This window comes from Hypanus sabinus, chromosome 7 (assembly GCF_030144855.1).
Source record: "Hypanus sabinus isolate sHypSab1 chromosome 7, sHypSab1.hap1, whole genome shotgun sequence".
Taxonomy (NCBI): domain Eukaryota; kingdom Metazoa; phylum Chordata; class Chondrichthyes; order Myliobatiformes; family Dasyatidae; genus Hypanus; species Hypanus sabinus.
In genome coordinates this window covers 174163310-174182565 of record NC_082712.1, presented here as the reverse complement: position 1 = coordinate 174182565, position 19256 = coordinate 174163310, and the positions used below count along the sequence as shown (strand labels likewise).

The window sequence follows — 19256 nt, the reverse complement described above, 5'->3', positions numbered from 1 at the left end:
CGTGCATTCCGCTCTGAAACAGAGGGCACTTGCTCGGCTCTTCGGGGAAGGCTTTGAATTCTGGCACTTAGTGTGGTGCGGAACATTTACACAGAGCAGAGAGGATCCTGCAGTAACTGGCCAAGCAGCTTGGCTCAGGTTCATGTATTAGAGGCCTCAGAAGGTCACAGTGAGGAATCACAACAGTGCCCTCATCCATTTATGGCATTTTCTGAGCAGAGTGTAAACAAGAGTACTGGGGGGGGGGGGGGGGGGTGTGTGTGTGTGTGTGTGTGTGTGTGTGTGTGTGTGTGTGTGTGTGTGTGTGTGTGTGTGTGTGTCTGTGTGTGTGTGTGTGTGTGTGTGTGTGTGTGTGTGTGTGTGTGTGAGAGAGAGAGTATTTACATGTGTATATGTATATGGTTGTGTCTATGTGCATCTCTCTCACTCTCTCTCATGCACACTCTTTTTAAAACAACCTATAGCAGGGCTCAAACTTACTTTAAGTTACTTTAATAGCTACCAGGGACCAAACTTTCCATTTTTGATCAGAGGAGGGATTTAACACTTGGATAAGTTGGCCCTTTCCTGCCAGAAATAACATTTTCACTAATTTTCCAGACAAGCAGGACACTGGCCTGGCTGCAAATGAAAAGAATTCCTAGCAGAAGACAGAAATATTTACAGCACCGATACTAACAGCTTAGTCAAACAGGTACTTAGCTTTTGGGTTGTAAGTATTTCCTGAAGTTGCCGTCATTACTGCAGCTGCTAACAGTCTCCTGACTGCATAGCCCATTCGGAAAAGCAGTTAACCAGATTAGGAAAACAAACTTGCATTTTTATCACAGCCTAAAAATTCTCCTGTACAGCATAACAATTTTATCTCAAACCCAGTTTGTGCATGCATAACACACCCCTACAAATCCTATCCCTACCTGTGATGATTCTTCTTGCAGGGAAGACATTATTTATTTATTTGCTTAAAGATCCTGCCTAATTATGCCCATGTGCCCAATTAACCCACTAACCAGTACGTTTTGGGGTTAAGGAGGAAACCGGAGCTCCTGCAGGAAACCCATGCAGTCACAGGGAGAAAGTACAAACTCCTTCCAGACAGCAGTGCAAATTCAACCTGGGTCATGGCGCTGCAAATATCATTACGCTAACCATCATGCCACTATACTGCCACAATTATGATGAGCAAGGTGTGATTTGACATCACCCTTGCAATGAGCTGGAGACCCATGAGCGACATAGACCACTCACACTGAAGTGGGGTTTCAATGAAGAGTTGATGTGTGTCATGAATTATTCAAAGATATAACAAAGGACGCCATGCATGGGACAAAGAATATTACAGCACAGATGTTGTGTCAAGTTTATAACCAACTCTAAGATGATCTATCCCTTCCCTCCTGTAAAGCCCCCCATTTTTCTATCATCCATGTACCTATCTAAGTCTCTTATAAGTCCCCAATGTATTGGCCCTACCACCATTCCAGCACGGTTTTTCACACACTCACCACTCTCTATTTAAAAAACTTAACCTTTGGCAATTACCCCCCTATATTTTCCAACAATCACCTTAATACCCCTTGTATTAGCCATTTCCATCCTGGGGAAAGTCTCTGGCAGTCCACACAACCACTGCCTCTTACCATCTAACCGGCCACATCTCACCTTCCTTCACTCCAAAGAGAAAAGCCCAAGTTCGGTCCAATCATACCTCATAAGACATGCTCTCTAGTCTAGTCAGCATCCAGGTAAATCTCCTCTGCACCATCTCTAAAGCTTCCCCAACCTTCCTATAATGTGACCAGAACTGAACACAATATTCCAAATAATTAGTGTTTTATAGAAGTGCAACCTTACCCTGGGGCTGTGCAGCAGTGGTTCACGCAGTGCTATTACAGCGTGGGGGTTCCAGACTTCGGAGTTCAATTCCCGTGCTGCCTGTAAGGAGTTCTCCCCATGAATGCATGGGTTTCCTGTGGGTGCTCTGGTTTCCTCCCACAGTCCAAAACTGAACTGGTTAGTCGGTCGACTGGTCACTGTACAGCACAGAGTAGGTCTTTGCAGCCCGTCGAGCCACACCACCCCAGCAATCCCAACAAACCCAATTAACCCTAACCTAATCACAGGACAATTTAAAACCAGCACTACTTTTTGTAGGCCTTTCTGTTCAGGGGTGAGATTCAATCCCCTACCACCTTCTGGATGGAACCTTGTTAGCTCACCTCCCCTCTAAAGCTATAAGCTTCTGCCCCTGGTGTTTGACTCCTCTGCCAAGGGAAATAATTCCCTCCCATTTACTCTGACTGGATTCTCCCAATTTTATGCACCTTAATTAACTCTCCTCCAGCCTCCTCTGAAGCAAAGAAAACAACTGTAGCTTTTGCAGTTACTTCAAGTAGCTATAATTTTCCAGTCTCTGTACCCTTTCCTGTAAGGCCATAAGCAAAATTATGGCTTATCTATACCTTTTGTGACACAGTCTCATAGTCCGTAGCTCTTTCTATCAGGCTTCCATAGTGTTCTATATTTTTAAAAACAAATGTTTATATATAAAGTTAATTAACTGTAAAAACCTTTCCTTCAATATCTGCAAAGCAAAAGAGTGGTCACTGACTCAGGAAGGAGGTGGGTGTACATACTTGTTAGATGTGTGGGTTATGACCAAAGAAAAAATGGCTGGAGTTGTTAGCACTTTAGTGCAAGGGTGTTTATTAGACATGTAAAAAAAAATCGCACTTACAAACATTGGTGAAAAGAAAATGCCAATATTTACAAAATGATATCTACAGGTAAACACAATAATAGCTCCATACTTATTCTTGTCCAGTGTGAACCTTCAGCATCCCCTACCACTCACTTTCTCTCTCTCTCCCCCCACTAAATGAAGGCAAAGAAGTCCTTTTTAATTTGCACAAGGACATACCATCTTTAATTACCAACAAAGTTAACTTAGGACAACATATGAACTAGTGATGCACTCCACAATGTAGTTACAATAATATTACAAAATAATCAAGTAGAGTATCTACCTTAAATACAGTATGCAAACAACATATATAGATTTATACATATCCATTAATAAATAAATGGAATATTCTGCTCTGTATGGCGGGAAAGACATCACAAAGCCAACTCAAGGACATCAGCTTGGTTTAGAACCCAGCAGGAAAGCAGCACATTGTCCTGTTATTAGGCTCATTTAAATTGGGGGGTTGCTTGATGGTGGAGCTCGTTGAGCCAGAAACATCTGTTGCGCACTGTATTTCGAAATGAATGAATGAACAAATAGACAATACATACATGCACACAATCCAGGGTGTAGTTTCAACTGGTTTATCTAAATGAGCCGTGAACAACTTCCTTATCTTCAGTCAAGAACAACAGCACCTTCTCACTGGTCATGAACTTAGAGGGAATGGACATTCTTTCTCTGTATTTCTTATCGTGCTCTCCCTTCATCAATGTGTTTAGTCACATCCTCAAAAAATTCAATCAGGCTCGTAAGGCACGACCTGCCTTTGACAAAGCCATGCTGACTATCTCTAATCATATTATGCCTCTCCAAATGTTCATAAATCCTGCCTCTCAGGATCTTTCCCATCAACTTACCAATCACTGAAGTAAGACTCACTGGTCTATAATTTCCTGGGCTATCTCTACTCCCTTTCTTGAATAAGGGAAAAACATCTGCAACCCTCCAATCCTCTGGAACCTCCCCCATCCGCATTGATGATGCAAAGATCATTGCCAGAGGCTCAGCGATCTCCTCCCTTGCCTCCCACAGTAGCCTGGGGTACATCTCGTCCGGTTCTGCAGACTTATCCAACTTGATGCTTTCTAACACATACAGCAAGCTGGACAAACTCAGCAGGTCAGGCAGCATCCGTGGAAACAAGCAGTCAACGTATTGGGCCAAGACCTTTTGTCAGGACTGAAGAGGGAGGGAGCAGGGGCCCTATGCCCCCCTCCCTCTTCAGTCCTGATGAAGGGTCTCGGCCTGAAACGTTCACTGCTCGTTTCCACAGATGCTGCCCAACCTGCTGAGTTCCTCCAGCTCGTTGTACATGTTGCTTTGACCCCAGCATCTGCAGTGTACTTTGTGTTTTTGATGCTTTCCAAAAGCTCCAGCACATCCTCTTTCTTAATGTCTATATGCTCAAGCCACAATCCACTGTAAATCATCCCTCCAATCGCCAAGATCCTTTTCTGTAGTGAATACTGAAGCAAAGTATTCATTAAGTACCTCTGCTATCTGCTCTGGTTCCATACACACTTTTCCACTGTCACATGATTAGTCCTATTCACTCACGCCTTATCCTCTTGCTCTTCACATACTTGTAGAATGCTTTGGGGTTTTCCTTAATCTTGTTTGCCAAGGCCTTCTCATGGCCCCTTCCGGCTCTCCTAATTTCATTCTTAAACTCCTTCCTGCTAGACTTGTAATCTTCTAGATCTCCATCATTACCTAGCATTTTGAACTTTTCATAAGCTTTTCTTTTCTTCCTGACTAGATTTTCAACAGCCTTTGTATGCCACGGTTCCTGTACCCGACCATCCTTCCCGTCTCATTGGAACGTCCTTATGCAGAACGCCACACAAATATCCCCTGAACATTTGCCACATTTCTTCCGTACATTTACCAAAGAAAACTGTTCCCAATTTATACTTCTAAGTTCCTGCCTGATAATTCTTACTTCCCCTTTCTTCAATTAAACATTTTCCTAACTTGTCTGTTCCTATCCCTCTCCAATGCTATGAAAGTAGAATTGTGATCACTATCTCCAAAATGGTCTCCCACTGAGAGACCTGACAGCTGACCCGGTTCATTTCCCAATACTAGATCAAGTACCGCCTCTCCTCTTGCAGGCGTATCTACAAATTGTGTCAGGAAACCTTCCTGGACACACCTAACAAACTCCATCTAAACCCCTTGCTCTAGGAAAATGCCAATCAATATTTGGGAAATTAAAATCTCCCACCACAACAACCCTGTTATTATTACACCTTTCCAGAATCTGTCTCCTTATCTACTCCTCGATGTCCCTGTTACTATGGGGTAGTCTATAAAAAAAAACACCCAGTAAAGTTATTGACCCCTTCCTGTTTCTAACTTCAACCCACAGAGACTCAGTAGACAATCCCTCTGACTTGCTCCTTTTCTGCAGCCAACACTGTCTCTGATCAGCAGTGTCATTCCCCCATTTCTTTTGCCTCCCTCCCTGTCCTTTCTGAAACATCTAAAGCCCAGCACTCTAAGTAACCATTCCTGCCCCTGAACCATCCAAGTCTCTGTAATGGCTACAACATCATAGCTCCAAGTACTGATCCAAGCTCTAAGCTCGTCCGCTTTGTTCATGATGCTTCTTGCATTAAAATAGACACATCTCAAACCATCAGTCTGAGCATATCCCTTCTCTATCACCTACCTCATCCTCCCTCTCGTACTGCCTGCATGCTTTCCTATTTGTGAGCCAACCACCCCTTCCTCCATTTCTTCAGTTTAGTTCCCAAACCCCAGCAATTCTAGTTTAAACTCTCCCCAATAGCCTTAGCAAACTTCCCTGCCAAGATATTGGTCCCCTTCAGATTCAAGTGCAACCCATCCTTTTAGTACAGGTCATGCCCATCCCAAAAGAAGTCCCAATGATCCAGAAATCTGAATCCCTGCCCCTTGGTTCCAATCCCTCAGCCACGCAGTTATCCTCCACCTCACTCTATTCCTATACTCACTGTCGCATGGCACAGGCAGTAATTGCCTGTCTGACGCCCTAACTATAGAGTCCCCTATTACTGCTGCCTTCTTCCTTTCCCTACCCTTCTGAGCCACAGGGCCAAACACTGAGGCAGACACGTGGCCATTGTTGCTTCCCCCAGGTAGGCAGGCCCCCCAAAAAGTACTCAAACAGAAATACTTATTGTTAAGGGGGACATCCATATGGGTACCCTCTAATATCTGACTCTTGCCTTTCCCTCTCCTGACTGTTACCGACTTATCTGCCTTCCAAGGCCCCAGTGTGACTACTTGCCTGTAGCTTCTCTCTATTACTTACTCACTCCCCTGACCAGACAAAGGTCATCAAGCTGCATCTCTAGTTCCCTAAGGAGCTGTAGCTCGATGCACCAGGTACAGATGTGGCCGTCCAGGAGGCTAAGAGTCTCCTGGACATCCCACATCTGACACCCAGTATAGAACATGGTCCTCACTGACATATTTCCTGTAACCTACCTCGCCTCAACCTGTTAACACCTAACGACATAGGTGTTTGCATTTTCTGAGTGATCTAAGGCCGTGTGAGGAGCCAGTGAGATTGCGTCTGCTGTAGACCTAGTGTGGCAATAGGCAAATTACAGTGGGTCCAGGCCCTTGCTGAGACAGTTCATTCTAACCATGCTCAAACTCACAAAGCACTTCATCAACATAGATGTGAGTGTTACTGGGTTATAGTCATGAAGGCTGCCCACACTACTCTTCTAGGTCTCTGGTATAATTGTTGCCTTTTTGAAGCAGATGGGAACTTCTGCCCGTAGAAGTGAGAGGTTGAAAATGTCCTTGGATACTCCCGCCAATCAGTTGGCACAAATTTTCAGAAACTTATCAGTTACTCTGTTGGGGGCTGCCACCTTGCAAGGGTTCAAGACAGCCTAACATTGGCCTCAGAGACAGAGATCACAGGGTCACCGGGTGCAGCAAAGATCTTCCCAGTTGTAGTTCCATTCTCTCTTTCAAAGCAGGCATAGAAAGTGTTGAGCTCATGTGGAAGTCAAGCATCGCTGTTCTGTCTGTGCACAATTACATATCAATTAAATGATAGCACGCATGCGCATCGTGATGGCTTTAGCTGGTGTATTCACATTGCACCAAAAAAGAGAACAATGTGCATGCGTAGACTATAGATCAATATGTAGTGCTGGGGGGGGGGGGCGCATTGCTCTAAAAGAAATAGATCCTACATAGCACTGCCTCCCCTTTAGATTAATGCAACACAAAACGGTATATGTACAAAACATTCAATTTCCCTTTCATAAACCCATATTCCAAAAAAACATGCTTTCACAGTAACAGTCCATAACTAACTTCACTGTTCTAAAGGTTCAGTCCTTTGGGTGGTGCTCTGTTTCTTTCAGGATAACGCCTCTAGACCTGTGAAGCAGCATCAGGTTTGCCAGGTGTCTTGTCTAAGATAACATTCTCAGTTTACCATGTCACGTTGTTGTCCGATGACTGTAATGTGTCTGTCATGTTGGATGCAATTGACTAAGATGTGTTCTTTGGGATGAGCATCCAGTATCTGGTCCGCATTAACGTCTCCATGTATGATCTCCAACACCCACTGTGTACATCAGTGGTCCAGTTCTTGTAGATATCGTACCGGGTGTCCTCTTGTGTTCTCGGTAATCACGCACTAGGACTTCCTGTCCAATCTCCCTGCTGCTTCACTTGGCAACAGGCTGAATTGTTTATACTGTGCTTCCCTGGTTTCAGGAGGTCTATGTGAGATCTCAGATTCCTGTTCATGAACAGCATTGCAGGAGTTTGATTTGTCGTTGCATGAACAGAGTTCGGATACACAAAAGGGAGATTGCCCACCTTGTGCTGTAGAGAAATGTCCTCCTTGTCCATCACTTTAATGGACTTCTTGAAGGTTTGGATAAACCTTTCAGCTAACCCATCCATTGCTGGGTGGTGAGGAACTAACTTGAAATGTCTGATGTCACTTTTCTTCATGAAGTCGGAATTCTTCTGACGTGTATTGTGGTCTGTTGTCACTCACAATTTGTTCTGACAAGCCAGTTCTAGAGAAGATAGTCCTCAGAGTGGAGACTGTCTTTGCTGACTTGGTTGACTACATTACTATAAACTCCAGCCTCTTCAAATGAGCATCCACAGCAATCAGAATCATGGAGTCCACATGAATGGCCAAGCAAAGTCAATATGTACTCTTTGCCATAGTGACGACAGCCATTCCCACAGGAGTAATGGTTCCCATGGGGGTGCGTTTTGAACTTCTTGGCATCCCAAACAGCTTTTGGCCAAGTTTTCAATCTGCTTATCTATTTCCAGCCACCACACATAACTCTAGGCAAGACTCTTCTTCTTGACTATACCCAGGTGTCCTTCATGCAAATGGTTTAACATTCCAATGCGCAGTTTAGAGGGAACTACAACACAAGGTTCTCATATCAGCATTCTTTCATATACCAACAGTTGGTGTTGTCTCACTGAGAACTCTGGAAACATAGGGTTACCATGAGCTGGCTGCCTTTGCATGATTTTCTTTGGCTTTTTGCACCATTCAGGGGCATTTTGCACATTTCACATTCTAACCTCTTTTTCAGTAGTTCTGCTGCATGTTTTGTTGCAGTCTCTAACAATATTGCAATGGTCAATGCCCATTCTAACGTTACCAGTAAGTCTCTTTCAGACAGTAGCCTCTTTTGAGTGCTTTGATTATGAATGCCACATCCAAACCTGTTCCTCAATGCATCCATCCCTAAGGTCACAGTACTGGAAAAATTTGCACTGTTCTGCAATGTATTCAAAAGTGCTTTCATCTTTTGACTGTTTCCCTTTGAAAATTCTAAATCTCTCAGCTGTTACCAGCGGTTTAGAGCTCAAGTGATTTTTGTACAATTATAACAATTTCATCGCACGTCTTGCCCGCTCGCTTTGCAGGGGTTACCAAGTCGTGTACAAGACTGTATGTTCTTGAGCCCATTAAGCTAAGAAGTGTAAGAGCTTTCTTTTGCTCTTTCACGTTGTTTGCAATTCAATACAATCCCACCCTCTCGATATACGCCTCCCAGCATTCATTAGTGCTATCAAATTTGTTAACTTTCCCGACTGAAGCTACTGCCATGTTATTTTCACTTTAAATTCAGCGCGTCTTTCACTGTTACTCATGGATCCTCATGATAGATTGCACCATCTCTCTGCTGGCCTTTATTGTGGCAATGCAAGTAATCATTGGAGCTTCTAAGTGGGTAGTAGAAGGAGAACGACAGAAGTCAGAATTACAACTATCACCAATTCAGGCATTTATGGACTATTTAACCATCCTGACAAATACCATACCATGTACTAAACGGTTGCTTGAGAAGCTCCATTCAAACATCAAATGGCCTGAATGACGATTAAAACGAAGAAGTCCAGGAGTATTCCTATAGTCAAAGGAAAGCTGCTTGACTAAGTTCCACATGCTTGGGAAAGTAATTCCTACTGTGTCAGAAACGCCACTTAAAACCTTGGAAAGTTGGTACGATGTAAACCTCAGTGATACAAATAAAGTGAAACTGCTGAGAGAAGAAATCATTAAAGGACTTAATGCTATCGATAAGACCTTGCTGCCAGGAAACCCCAGGCTCTGGTACCTTCAGTTTGGATTGTTCCCTTGGCTGTTGTGGCCATTGACTCTGTATGAAGTCCCCATCGCTCATGTTGAAAGGACAGTTAGCTCCTTCATTAAGAAGTGGATGGGCCTACCAAGATTGCTAAGTAACATCTACCTGTATGGCAAAGGAGCTCTGGAGTTGCCTGTCGTGGGGCTGACTGAAGAGTTCAAGTGTGCCAAGGTGGGGCTTGAGATGACTCTTCTGGAATCCCATGACAGGTTGTCCAGGTATACTGCACCCAGAAGCTTAACGGGGAGAAAGTGGCGTCCAGCAGGGTCGGTAAAACAGGCAAAAGCAGCACCCAGCTTTGCAGACATGGTGGGCCAGGTGCAATCTGGAAGAGGGGGCCTTTGGAAAGACTCAAATAGGCTTGTTTGGCAAAAGATAACAACACAAAAGCAAAGGCAAGCTATGGTGGTGGAGGAAGTATAGCAACAGGAGAAGCTGATGAGGTATGCAAGGGCAGTGTTTCAGGCAAAACAAGGACAGCAGCCAAGGTGGGAAAACTGAAAAAATAAAATTCAGCTGGTAAGACTTACGGGAAAAGGGAGAAAGAAAGATTACCTTCCTTTTAAGAGCAGTGTATGATGTCCTCTCAACTTCAAAAACCTGAACCATTGGCTTGGTGAAGACCCAGCTTGTTCACTCTGTGGAAGAACAGCAAACCTCAAGCACATCCTCTCATCTTGCAAAGTAAGCCTCACTCAAGGATGATACACATGGAGGCACAACCAGGTCCTCCAATGTTTGGCATCCACTGTGGAGAAGCAAAGACTGAACAACTCTAAGCCCTATAAGACTGGAAGAACCATCATCGCCTTTGTTCAGCAAGGGCAGACAGTGCCACCCTCATTGACACGGTTGGTGTCAGGCATACTGGAGCCTGCTCGTGACTGGAACTTGGCTGTTGACCTTGACAAAATGCTACCATTTCCCCCGAAGATAGCCACTATCACCCTCAGACCAGCAGTCTATAGTAATCTCAGAGCTCACAGTGCCCTGGAAAGATGTAGTCTGCAAGGCATAAGAGCAAAAACATGTAAGATACTCTGAGCTGGCCACAGATGCTAAGCAGCATGGATGGAAGGTGCAGATTTTCCCGGTAGAGGCTGGCTACAGAGGCTTTGTGGCTACTTCCATGGTCAGGTTGCTGAAGGGGTTGGGAGACCGAGGCCAGCACCAGCAGCAAGCCATAAAATAACTCTCGAAGGTAGCCGAGCAAAGCACCCACTGGTTACGGATGAAGAGGAGTGACAGAAGCTGGGCCCTAAAGTGACCCATGGATAGCCAGATGTGGACGGGGGTGCTCCTGGGGTGCACAGTTGCACTGCAGAGGCCTCTGGTGATATAGTGGGCTTAAAATGATGAAACATCTAAGGGGAGGGGTGCCTACCTGATGACCCCGGGAAGCATCTGCCACCCACCAAGCCCCACCTCAAGATCTCTAATCTATGACCCCAGTTACGACCTGCTTATCAAAGGGATTGAAGCATCTAGCCCTATGAGCTCCAACTGTTTAACTCTTGCTGTCTTGTCCTGTAACTGTCAGCGTAGTTCGTGATATTTTCTGAGAGTCAGGTTTGTACTCTTCACCAATTTGTTGTGTCTGTGCACTAAACAACTAAATAAAAGCACATGTGCAGGTGATGGCTTTAATAGGTTGCAGCGAGAGAGAGCAATGCACAAGCACAGACAACAGATCAATATGTAGTGCTGGGGGGGGGGGGGGGGGGGGGAAATCATAGCTCTGAAAGAAATAGGTCCATATATTACAGCTGCCATTCATGCTATTGGGTTTCGCTTTGTAGGAAGTAATGCTGTGCAAATCCTGCCAGAGTTGACATCCATCTGATCTCGCCTCTAACCTCGCTCGGAATTGTCTCTTCCCTCTTGAAATAGCCCTCCACAGGTCATACCTGGCTTTCTGATACAGACCCAGGTCACCATACATAAATGCCACAGACCTAGCCCTCAGAAGACGACATACTTCCTGGTTCATCCATGGCTTTTGGTTTGGGAATGTACAGCAAGTTTTCACCAGCACACATCCACACAGGTTTTAATGAAGTCAGTAGCAACTGCAGCATACTCATCCACATTCAAAGATGAATCCCTGAATACAGTCCAGTCCACCGATTCAAAGCAATGCTGTAGGCACTCCTGTGCTTTCCTTGAACTTACCTTCTTGATCCTCACTACTGGTGCCACAGTCTTCAGTCTCTGCCTATACTCAAGGAGTAGAAGTAGAGCCAGGTGATCAGACTTCCCGAAGTGAGGGTGTGGAATAGCACAGTAGGCATTCTTGATGGTGGTGCAACAATGGTCCAGTATTTTGTTTCATCTGGTACTACAATTGATTTGTTGATGGTATTTAGTGACTTTTTCAGGCTGGCCTGGTTAAAATCCCCCAGAATGATGGTGAAGGCATCAGGGAGAGCTGTTTCGTGCAGGTTGATCCCATTGCTCAGATTATCTGGAGCCTGGTTGACATTGGCCTGAGTTGGAATGTATACTGCTACCAAAATTATCTCAGGAATCCCCCGCAGCAGGTAAAATGGACAGCATTTAATTGCAAGATGTTCCAGGTCTGGTGAGCAGAATTGGGATACCACTGATACATTTGTGCAACAAGAGGAGTTGATCATGAGGCATACACCTCCACATATACTTTTGAGAGACTCGATAGTCCTACCCTGATGGAAAGTCCTAATGAAGGATCTCAGCACAAAACGTCAACTGTACTCTTTTCCATAGATGCTGTCTGACCTGCTGAGTTTCTCCAACATTTTGTGTGTGTTGCTTGGATTTCCAGCATCTGCAGATTTCCTCATGTTTGTGTATAGTAAACCAGTCAATCTGAATTGCTGCATCTGGTGTGGAAGGGGTTAACTAGGATTTTATGAAACAGAGGACACAAGCAGTCCTAATGTCCCTCTGATACAGCACCTTAGCTCTGAGATCTTCAATTTTATTTACTAGAGACTGTGTGCTTGCCAGCAAGATAGTCGGCACTGGTAGTCTAAAGCCCATTTTCTTAGATGCACCTGTATCCCTGACCTGCAGCCACGTTTCCTATGAGGAATCCTGCAAGAAGTCTGGCCACAATCAGCATTATTTCCTTCCGTTTTAAGCAGCAATATTTTTATTCATTACATTAAAACATCTGTATTAACAGTACAGACCTTGGAAACAGTTGTGATTCTCAGCTGTATCAGGCTGAAACAGGAATTTTTAATCATATCCATCGAGCTGTTGTTTATGAGATGGCCATTCCCAAGGAACTCTGGAAGTTAAGTGGGTAGCACAGTGGATTAGCAGTTAGTGTAACATTATCACAGCGCCAGCACCTCAGGTTCAATTCCTGTCACCGTCTGTAAGAAGTTTGTCAGTTCTCTCCGTGACCACCTGGGTTTCCTCTAGGTCAGGGATACCTAACCTTTCTTTATGTCATGGACTCCTACCATTAACCAAGGGACCCATGGACCCCAGGTTGGGAATCCCTGTTCTAGGTGCTCCGGTTTCTTCCCACATTCCAAAGATGTACGGGTTACAAGGTTAATTGGTCACATGGGAGTAAATGGGCAGCGTGGGCTCGTTGGGCCTGAAGGGCCTGTTACTGTTGCTGCATTGTTAATTAAAAAAGAAAATAAAAAGAAAATTTTACAGCTGCAAATTTAAAAAGCACCCATACCCAGTCATCTGATCTGGCTGGCAATGCCGATGATCAGGCAGGTTAGTACTGAGGCATACCTGTAAACTTAGATCCTTGAAAAGTAGGAGAATGAAGGGAGACGTTATGGATATATTTTAAATTCTAGCAGCAGAGTTAAGATGAATGGTAACAGTCTCTTCCACAGGTTGGACAAGTCCAAAACTGGGGGGTGGGGGGAATAGATATAGGGTGAAAGGGGAAAGATTTAAAAAGACAACCTTTTCCATGAGTAAATGGAACGAGCTTCCAGAGGAAGTGGTTGAAGCTGGTGAAAGAACTGGAAGGGTGAGGCTTGCTGGGATATAGGTCGAATGGGGGAAGTTGCGATTAGTTGGGTAGACACCGTGATTGACTGTTTGGGCTGAAGGGTTTGTATCAATGCTGTATTGCTCTGTAACTTTTCCTATTCCAGTCTAAGGACAGATTCCACCTCTTCCATAACTTTATAATTTCAATCTGAATGCTTGAAAAAGGAACACCTTATTATATTAAACTAACTTGACACTGACTTTAAGCTGAAACATGTCATTAGAATAATGTTGACAGACAAGTTGAAGTTGAAGTTTAATTGTCATTCAGCTATACACATGTATACAGCTTGGTAAATGAAACAGCATTCCTCTGAGACCACACAATACATACAGTCACACACAGCTCACAGCACATATATTTACCATAGCACAAAAGTCACAAAAATAATACTAGCCCAAGTTCCTGCGTGGCATGGCCTGATGACTGATGATGCATGGGATGTTGTCTGGAGCCATGTTTCCACAAGAACAAGCATGCAATAGTTCCTCATCTTACGCTCGGTCATCCATAGATGAAGACATTCCAGTTTGTCTTCCACTCAAGCGCTAATGCTGTAACACTTTCATAACCAGTACACTGACAGCGGTTGTAATTATTTTGTTCAATAATAATTTGTCTACATTTGATTTTATATGCTGAATTTTAGCTTCCTGGCACAAAGAGTTGTGGTTTTGGAGAATGAATACAATGGCATGATAGGTGATATAGTGTGGTAGCACGCACAGGTTGGGCCAAAGGGTCTGCTATTTTGCTGTATAACTCCATGACTAGTGTATACAGCTTTAGCATAACATCTCTGCCTATACTCCACATCTTGGCTAAAAATAGGAAATAATTCCATATGCCCTTTTTACTGACGTTTACTTTTTACATGTTTACTGATCTGTCATTACTGACCATCAAGGACCCCCATGCTCTCTTTGTCCTACTACCATTGGGCAGGAGGTACAGGAGCCTCAGGTCCCACACCACTACGTTCAGGATCAGTTATTACCCCTCAACCATCAGGCTCCTAAACCAGTGTGGATAACTTAACCCACCACAACAGTGTGCAGATTCCACAACCTATAGACTCACTTTCAACTCGACAACTCATTTTCTCAGTATTATTTATTTATTATTATTGTTTCTTTTTGTATTTTTACCATTTATCAGTCTGTGTGTAGTTGTTAATTGAATCTATTATACTTCTTTGTTCTACTCAGAATCCCTGCAAGAAAATGGTGACATTTGATTACTCTGATTAATAAATCAGAGTAATTGAGTACTCTGATTAATAAATTTACTTTAAACTTTGAACCACCCTTGAGGACTATGACAGTACATCAAAAGTAGATTTTTCCTCAGAACCATTCAATGTTCCCCTATTTATCATGTGTTGCCTTGCTTTCTGGCATCCTTCCAACGCATCTATTAAACAATCCATTGAATTCCATTCACAACTTTATAGCCCAACTATCTACATATTTTTCTATCCTGAAGCGCTCCTCCTCATTGTTAGCTACAAAGACGGTTCTTACTTCTTAAACATGTTCATTATATACTTGCATTTACACTCAATGGCCACTTTTTCTGATACCTCCTGCACCTAATAAAGTGGCCACTACATGTACAGTATGTTGATGCTCTTCTGCTGCTGTAGCCCATCTGCTTCGAGGTTTAACGTGTTCACAAATTTACAAATGCCCTCTGCACACCACTGTTGCAGAAAAATCTCCCTCCCCTCCCCCCACCTTGTAACTCTGGTCCTCATCTATTTTTCTTCAGTCCTGCTGAAGGGTCTCGGCCCGAAACATCCACTGTACTCTTCTTCAAAGATACTGCCTGGCCTGCAGAGTTCCTCCAGCGTTTTGTATGTCAGACAGACATACTTTATTGATCCTGAGGGAAATTGGGTTTCATTACAGCCGCACCACCAAGAATAGTGAAGAAATATAGCAATATAAAACCACAGATAATTAAATAATAATAAGTTAATTATGCCAAGTGGAAAAAATAAGTCCTGAGCCTATTGGCTCAGGGTGTCTGACACTCTGAGGGAGGAGTTGTAAAGTTTGATGGCCACAGGTAGGAATGACTTCCTATGACGCCCAATGTTTCATCTCGGTGGAATGAGTCTCTGGCTGAATGTACTCCTGTGCCTAACCAGTACATTATGGAGTGGATGGGAGTCATTGTCCAAGATGGCATGCAACTTGGACAGCATCCTCTTTTCAGATACCACCGTCAGAGAGTCCAGTTCCATCCCTACAACATCACTGGCCTTACGAATGAGTTTGTTGATTCTGTTGGTGTCTGCTACCCTCAGCCTGCTGCCCCAGCACACAACAGCAAACATGATAGCACTGGCCACCACAGACTCATAGAACATCCTCAGCATCGTCCGGCAGATGTTAAAAGACCTCAAGAAATAGAGATGGCTCTGACCCTTCTTGTAGACAGCCTCAGTGTTCTTTGACCAGTCCAGTTTATTGTCCATTCGTATCCCCAGGTATCTGTAATCCTCCACCATGTCCACACTGACCCCTTGGGTGGAAACAGGTGTCCACTGGTGCCTTAGCCCTCTCAGGTCCACCACCAGCTCCTTAGTCTTTTTCACATTAAGCTGCAGATGATTCTGCTTGCACCATGTGACAGAGTTTCCCACCATAGCCCTGTACTCAGCCTCATCTCCTTTGCTGATACATCCAACTATGGCAGAGTCATCAGAAAACTTCTGAAGATGGCAAGTGTTGCAACAACTAAACCTGACCACGTCTGCCTGTTTTTATGCATTGATTTGCTGCCATATGATTGGCTGCTTAGGTGTCTGCATTAATGTGCAAGTGTACAGGTATACCTAATAATGTGGCAACTCAGTGTAAATCTAAATTATCAGTATGTCACTGAAACTCACGGTACTCTGAAATACAAGTGACCTTTTTCCTTACAGTCTGGTTTTACCCATCGTTGTACTGCTTATTACAGTCTCTATCCTCTGAGTTTAATTCATGAAAGGGTCCTGATTCTCAGGGACTGCAGATCTCCACCTCTAGATCATTTGACCGTTGGTAAACCCTAAATCAAGATACAACTCTCTTTAACAAAGGAAGTGACATGAGGAAGAACAGAAATAGAACAACATTCTCTTCATTCAAGGGTAAGCTTTTGACACAAAATACTGCTTCCTGCTCTTTTAATTATGAAGACCATCACGACTCAGATTTGTTTATTTATCACATGTACATCAAAACATACAGTGAAAAGTGCCGTTTGCGTAAACAACCAACACAACACAAGGATGCGGTGGGGGCAGCCTCCAGGTGTCACCATACATTCCGGCGCCAAGACAGCAGGCCCACAATGCTAGGCAGAACATAAAAATCAACAAATAACAAAACAACAGCAATACAAGCCCATTTCCTCCTCCTCCAATTCCAAGTCAGGCCTCTGGACCTCTGGGCTTCGCTATTGGCCTTCAACTTCTGAAATACCTATCGACCTTCGAGTTCTGATCTTCAGTTTCCATTTCCAAACTTGCTGATGACGAGACCATAAGCTCAATCTTTGGAAGCATCAACTGACCTGACCTCATATTTCCTCATGTTTCTTGTTCACGTGGACACCTGATCCCAGATCACACTGACTGGGACAACCTGGCATCCATAGATGTCACACATACACAAAATGCTGACTCAGCAGGTCAGGCAGCATCTACGAAACTGGTTAAACAGCTGATGCTTCAGGCTGAGGCCCTTCTTCAGGACTGGAAAGGAAGGGGATGTTGCCAGGATAAAAGTGGGTGGAGAGGAAGGAGATAACTAGAAGCTGAAAGGTGAAGCCAGGTGGGTGGAGACGGAAAAGGACTGGCAAAGAAGAAACCTGATAAAAGAGGAGAGTGGACCATAGGAGAAAAGGAAGGACAAGGGGCAGCAGGAGGATGTGATAGACATCTGAGGAGAAGACATAAGAGGCTAGAGTGGAGAATATCGAATGACACCCACAGTTGTCGTTCATTACTTGTCCACATTGCTAGCCTTTGAGTGTAGAGTGGAGGCCTGGACTGTGGATGTTTTTTGTCACCTATCAACATCACTGGCCTCTGAATGCAGAATGGAGCCCTAACCTCTAACCTTTCCACATTCCCATCCCTAAACCCTAATATGACCTCTAATTTCCCCGCAGCACTGACCCTAACCTCTAACCTGACCTTTAACTCCTTTCTTTGTCCCGAAAACCATCCCCACAAACTTAAATAACAACTAGGTCTGAGCCATGGAGAAAGCAGTTTGATGCCATCTTGAAAAATAATGCAACATTCTGCCAGATTTGGCAAGCTGGCAGTTACCTAGAACAATGGAGTCCCTAGCAATTGATTAGAATAATTGCTTACCTGGTCATATTCCAGTGCTCCTGGATACAAAGGCCATCCAAGAAAGAGCTCAGCAATCACACATCCCAGTGACCACATATCTATGGCTTCACAAAATGGCAAACCCAATATAATTTCTGGCGCTCTGTGGGAAACAAAAAAGTACATAGCCTCATTAGAAGGGACAAGCCAAGACTACAAATAAATATAAGACCAGAGATAAAAGAGCTAAATTACGCCATTTGGCCTATCAAGTCTGCTCTGCCATTCCATCATGGCTGATTTATTATCCCTCTCAACTCCATTTTCCTGCCTTCTTCCCATAACCGTTGACACCCTCACTAATCAAGGAACTATCAACCCCTGCTTTAAATAAACTCAAAAACATCTGCAGTAAGCATACTCAGCTATCTGTGGCAATGAATTCCACAGATTCACCATCCTGTGGCTAAAGAAATTCCTCCTCATCTCTGTTTTAAAGGGAAGCCCTTGTTTTCTGAGTCTGTGTGCTCTGGTCCCAAACTCCCTAACTAATGGAAACATGCTCTCTGTATGTCTTATGATCAATGCCTTATAAAGCCTCCACATTAACTCCTAGCTTTTATATTCTAGTCCTCTTGAAATGAATGCTAACACTGCATTTACCTTGCTTACTAACAACATGAAAACCCTCAAGAAAATGAATCTCATGATTGTGTACAGTATGGTGACAAATATGTACTTTGATAATAAATACTTTGAACTTTGAATATTATCACATAAAGTCACACTTTAGAATTTATGTGTTTAAATAAGTCGTACAGGTATTTATTGAATGGTCCCCACAGGCAGCGATAGATCAGCAAGCAGTTAGCAAGGCTGAACTGCCTTTGACTGGTTGATGTCACGGAGTGCCATTGTTTGACAAAGGGCAGGATGCAGGCTTTGTTCTGCAGATCTCGTTTCCCACCAGACTGAGTCCCATGCCAGTTAGTCAGAAGAGGACAATTTGACTCTAACAGTCCCTTGGTCAGCAGTAATGAGGGGCAAAGCAACAGGCAGGGATATGGTTGAAGGCCTGGGACAGTCAAAGTAGCAAAAGGAGAAAAGAAAATCTACCATCTCACCTCTTTCCATCCCCAACCACATTCTTAGAGACATCCATGTCAATCATTGCACTTTACTTCACCATGAGCCACCATGGCTTCAGACACCTAAACCGGAAATTCCCAACCACTTCCTGTGGACCATATGGTGGTGTAGCAGTTAGCGTAACAACTTACAGTCCAATTTCCACTGCTGTCTGAAAGAAGTTTGTACATTCTCCCCCGACTGCTGCCAATGCAAGTGGCAGGTGCGGGTTTAATTTCAGTATTGAGATAAGTGTGTGGATGGGCAAGGTGAGGGAGCACTATGGTTCAGGTGTAGGTCAATGCAACTTGGCAGAATAATAGTTTGGCACCAACTAGATGGGCTGAAGGGCCTGTAGTGCTATATGACTCAATGCAGAGACAA

General features: G+C 43.9%; 1 protein-coding gene across 5 annotated transcripts in view; it reads right to left on the bottom strand.

Annotated features, from left to right (window-relative positions):
- hipk3a (homeodomain interacting protein kinase 3a) overlaps positions 1-19256 on the bottom strand; it is a 231524-nt gene that overhangs the window by 54706 nt on the left and 157562 nt on the right. For all 5 annotated transcript variants that reach the window (XM_059976150.1, XM_059976154.1, XM_059976151.1 and 2 more), the window contains one exon: positions 17784-17907. In XM_059976150.1, coding sequence (XP_059832133.1) covers positions 17784-17907 — 124 coding nt within the window. The remainder of the gene's footprint in view (positions 1-17783; positions 17908-19256) is intronic.